This window comes from Ammodytes marinus, assembly GCF_949987685.1.
Source record: "Ammodytes marinus genome assembly, contig: scaffold_199, whole genome shotgun sequence".
NCBI classification, from domain to species: domain Eukaryota; kingdom Metazoa; phylum Chordata; class Actinopteri; order Uranoscopiformes; family Ammodytidae; genus Ammodytes; species Ammodytes marinus.
In genome coordinates, this window is record NW_027648040.1 from 17,501 (window position 1) to 22,500 (window position 5,000).

A 5,000-nucleotide genomic window follows, 5' to 3' on the forward strand; every position below is an offset into this window, starting at 1 on the left:
CAGGGTCACACATGAGAGGCAGAGCAGACGACCTATTGTACTGTACTGTATGTTTAAGGCTCATCAGGTTACGTTTGTTATGGAGTAACAACAACATATAGAAGAAAAAACAAGGGGGGAGCTTGTGGTGTAGTGGTTAGACCCCCCCCCCCCCTCCCCCCCTCCATAGAGTCTCAGTCCTCTTCACAGCAGACCCGGGTTAGAATATAGCCCGGGTCGTTCTCTGCATGTCATTCCCCTCTCTGACCCATTTCATCTGTCCGTCCATCTGTCTGTCTGTCTGTCTGTCTGTCTGTCTGTCTGTCTGTCTGTCTGTCTGTCTGTCTGTCTGTCTGTCTGTCTCTCCCCCTGTCTGTCTCTCCCCCTGTCTGTCTCTCCCCCTGTCTGTCTGTCTGTCTGTCTGTCTGTCTGTCTGTCTCTCCCCCTGTCTGTCCCCCTGTCTGTCTGTCTCTCCCCCTGTCTCTCCCCCTGTCTGTCCCCCTGTCTGTCCCCCTGTCTGTCTGTCTGTCTGTCTGTCTGTCTCTCCCCCTGTCTGTCCCCCTGTCTGTCTGTCTGTCTGTCTGTGTATTCTTACCTGATGGTTTTGATCATGCTGAGGCCCATCTCCACACAGCATCTATCTATCTGTCTGTCTGTCTCTCCCCCTGTCTGTCTGTCTGTCCCCCTGTCCCCCTGTCTGTCCCCCTGTCCCCCTGTCTGTCTGTCTGTCTCTCCCCCTGTCCCCCTGTCTGTCTGTCTGTTTACCTGATGGTTTTGATCATGCTGAGGCCCATCTCCACACAGCAGTGGGCGTGGTCCTGTCCGTCTGTCTGTCTGTCTCTCCCCTGTCTGTCTGTCTCTCCCCCTGTCTGTCTGTCTCTCCCCCTGTCTCTCCCCCTGTCTGTCTGTCTGTCTGTATCTCCCCCTGTCTGTCTGTCTGTCTGTCTGTGTATTCTTACCTGATGGTTTTAATCAAGCTGAGGCCCATCTCCACACAGCATCTATCTATCTGTCTGTCTGTCTCTCCCCCTGTCTGTCCGTCCGTCTATCTATCTATCTATCTATCTATCTATCTATCTATCTATCTATCTATCTATCTATCTATCTATCTATCTATCTATCTATCTATCTATCTATCTATCTATCTATCTATCTATCTATCTATCCATCCATCCATCCATCCATCTTCTTACCTGATGGTTTTGATCATGCTGAGACCCATCTCCACACAGCAGTGGGCGTGGTCCTGTCTGCCTGTCTGTCTGTCCCCCTGTCTGTCTGTCTGTCTGTCTATTCTTACCTGATTGTTTTTATCATGCTGAGGCCCATCTCCACACAGCAGTGGGCGTGGTCCTGTCTGCCTGTCTGTCTGTCCCCCTGTTTGTCTCTCCCCCTGTCTGTCTGTCCCCCTGTCTGTCTGTCTGTCTGTCTATTCTTACCTGATTGTTTTTATCATGCTGAGGCCCATCTCCACACAGCAGTGGGCGTGGTCCTGTCTGCCTGTCTGTCTGTCCCCCTGTTTGTCTCTCCCCCTGTCTGTCTGTCCCCCTGTCTGTCTGTCTGTCTGTCTATTCTTACCTGATGGTTTTTATCATGCTGAGACCCATCTCCACACAGCAGTGGGCGTGGTCCTGTCTCGGCTCCGGTAGTCCAGACACACAGTAGTAACAATCCCCCAGGATCTTTATCCGCAAGCAGTGGTGCTCCTACAAACACATGGAATACAGCAATTTAAAATATAGGCGTGGGTGTGTGTGTGGGGGGTGTGTGTGTGTGAGTGAGTGAGTGGGTGTGTGTGTGTGTGTGTGTGTGTGTGTGTGTGTGTGTGTGTGTGGGGTGTGTGTGTGTGTGTGCGGGGGGGGTGAGTGTCTGTGTGTGTGTGTGTGTGTGTGTGTGTGGGTGGGTGGGTGTGGGTGTCTGTGTGTGTGTGTGTGTGTGTGTGTGTGTGTGTGTGTTTGGGTGGGTGGGTGAGTGTCTGTGTGTGTGTGTGTGGGGGGGGGGGTGAGTGTGTGTGTGTGTGTGTGTGTGTGTGTGTGTGTGTATCAGTTTACAAGTAGTGGCAGCAAGGGCTAAAAACACAGTTCATAAAAAGGGTGGCTTAAATCAAGCGATCTGATTGGTTCCTAACTGTTGTATAATGGGCGTATACAGGAAGTAACGCTGGTAGTTAGTAAACAAATAGATATGCTAAACGGAGGCTAACTCTTTGGCTGTGGAGGGTCTAAAGGAGGCGATTCGCAACGCTTTGGTTGCGTTGCGAATCGCATACTTTCTACTATATAGTACGGTAGAAAAAAGATTTAGGATGTCCCGATTCTTGTGGCCAGATTTAGGATGGTTAGAAGTACCCGGATGTCCTACTTCATGCGGCCAAGATTGTTAGTGTTGAAAACTGCATCCTATTTGGGCGATTCTGACCCACAATCCAGTGCGCACGTGAAGTGACGTAACATCGACGAAGCCTCCATATGAAAACAAACGGGGATGCGACGGATATAAAAGCAAGAGGCAAGATCAAGGCACAATGTTATGATGAAATAAGAGAGTAAAGTATGTCCTAATAGTATGCCTACTGCATCCTAACTAGATTCTTTTTATCATCGGATGTAGTATGTAGAATAGAAAAAAGAAAGAGTATGCGATTCGGAACGCAACCTTTGGCTGTGGAGGGTCTAAAGGAGGCTCACTGTTTGGCTGTGGAGGGTCGGGAGGATTTAAAAACACTCTCCATGGAAACAGGAACAAACTTCAGTCAGTTGGATGTCCCGTCATAAACTCTGGGCTCCGGTGAGGCTTCACTATCGAACAACGCCCCTCAACTGTTGTATAGTGAGCACATTCCACAGCCTGTCTATTGCTTAAATATAAGCAGCATCTAGTGGTGAAATTCTAGATTTCAACGCTCCCTTGCTAACCCTTCCTTTTGGGGGGAATTTACAGAAGCTACGGTGGCCTTCAAGGACAAAAAAGTGGTGAGATCGATATGAAAAAAAAACCTGACAACAAATGCCTTAAAGGTGCAGTGTGTAATATGACATCATCAAGAAAGTTCTACAAAGTTCTAGAATGCAACGCTCCCTGGGTAACCCCAACCCTTTAGAATAATAACAGAAGCTACAGTGGCCTTCAAGGACAAGAACAATTCTAAATTTTAAACAATGCACCTGATGACATTCCAACTATGACACTTTCAAGATGGCGGCACTAGGCCTTGGTCCAAAATATGCAGAAATATGGACATATATGAGACCCTTTCTAAGGGAAAAAATTATAATTAAAACATTTTTTTTCAGCTATTATGCACTAAATTAAATGTACTTATGGATATTATAATTACTTTCTACAAAATCTGCTAGGAAATAAAACCCAAAATTCTACACACTGCAGGTTTAAGAAAACAAACACCTTAAAAGCACTTGAATGCCATGGAACACTGTTAAAGGCCTTTGTGTGTTATGTGTTGTTTGTGTCTTTGGGCGATTCCATGAAATCAGACTGACTTTCCAGAGACTGCACCTCCGTTTGTTTTAACTCTAATGTTTCAAAAACCTCAAAATAAATAGTTCTGTTTCATAATCTCAACCAGCTCTGACGTCAGCAGCTGTCCAAACAAAACATGCTCAAAGGAATAATGTTGTGGTGTAGTGGTTAGACCCCCCCCCCCCCTCCCCCATCCCTTCCATAGAGTCTCAGTCCTCTTCACAGCAGACCCGGGTTAGAATCCAGCCCGGGTCGTTCTCTGCATGTCATTCCCCTCTCTGACACATTTCATCTCTGTTTCTCCCCCCAAAAAAATATCGAATTTAGTTAAAAAATGCCCAGAAAATAATCTTAAAAAGAAAAAAAGGAAAAAAAGCTTGTCATTGAAACTTCGCATGAGGTCGTTGGTGAAGTTAACACACACACACGCACACACGCACACACGCACGCACACACACACACGCACACGCACACGCCACACACACACACACACACACACACACACACACACACACACACACACACACACACACACACACACAGAATGGTGGTGAATTGATGAACTGTCATGGCGACCTAGCGGAGCTGTCACCGCCTGACACTCTGAAATGAGCACACTCGGGATGGAATGGCAAACAGCTTAATATCTGAAGGGGACGCCAAAATTTTGACGGCCATCTATGTGTGTGTGTGTGTGTGTGTGTGTATATATATATATATATCACAAAAACATGGCTAAATGGATTTAAATAATGGTACAGTATTATGTATCCATAAATGTCTTTTGTTTTTGTGTTCCTTTTTTTCAGTTGTGTGTGTGTTCTCTCTATAAAAAAAAAATCCAAAAATGTGTGTGTGTGTGTGTGTGTGTGTGTGTGTACGTGTTCGTGCGCCTGTGTGTGTGTGTGTGTGTACGTGTTTGTGCGCCAGTGTGTGTGTGTGTGTTGTGTATGCCTGTCTGTGCATGTCTAGAACAAATTGAAGTATTTGACAATAAACCAATAAAACAATTTAAAAATAAAACTTCATTGACTTACATGTGCGAGGCAGTCGAATCGAGCAAAGAGTTGTGTTCAACAGTGTGTTTGTGTGTGTGTGTGTGTGTGTGTGTGTGTGTGTGTGTGTGTGTGTGCGTGCATATGCGTGCGCCAGTGTGTGTAGGGGAGAACGGGGTTATATGTCACACGGGTTGGTTGTCACAATCGTTATATCTCGGAACCAGAAGGCACTGTCTGTGAAATGTTGGTATGTAAATATCCAGAATTGGGATCAGAGGTCACCTACATAGTCTTCCTTGGAGTTAGACTGCTGAATGTGAGGTGAGAGGACTGTTTGTGTTTCTCATGTTAAATTGAAAATATTTAGCTCCTCAGTATTTTTCTTCTAGGCTTTTACACAATGGGTTTATAACAAAACACTTGTTACCCTTAAAAAGTGTTAAAGGTAAACTATAGTTTAGATTGTGGTTAGCAAGCTAATTAGTTGTCAGGTGGTTGTTGGCCTTGATGCTAGCAAGAAATTCAAGTTGGGGTTGGTCGTCA

The 5,000-nt window shown here is 45.9% G+C and overlaps 1 protein-coding gene across 1 annotated transcript in view; it reads right to left on the bottom strand.

Moving 5' to 3' along the window:
* Positions 1–5,000, bottom strand: part of LOC307271153 (adenylate cyclase type 8-like) — a gene marked incomplete at both ends in the record, with an annotated part of 48,997 nt that overhangs the window by 13,840 nt on the left and 30,157 nt on the right. The window contains one exon of the mRNA XM_080055026.1: positions 1,558–1,685. Coding sequence (XP_079911152.1) covers positions 1,558–1,685 — 128 coding nt within the window. The remainder of the gene's footprint in view (positions 1–1,557; positions 1,686–5,000) is intronic.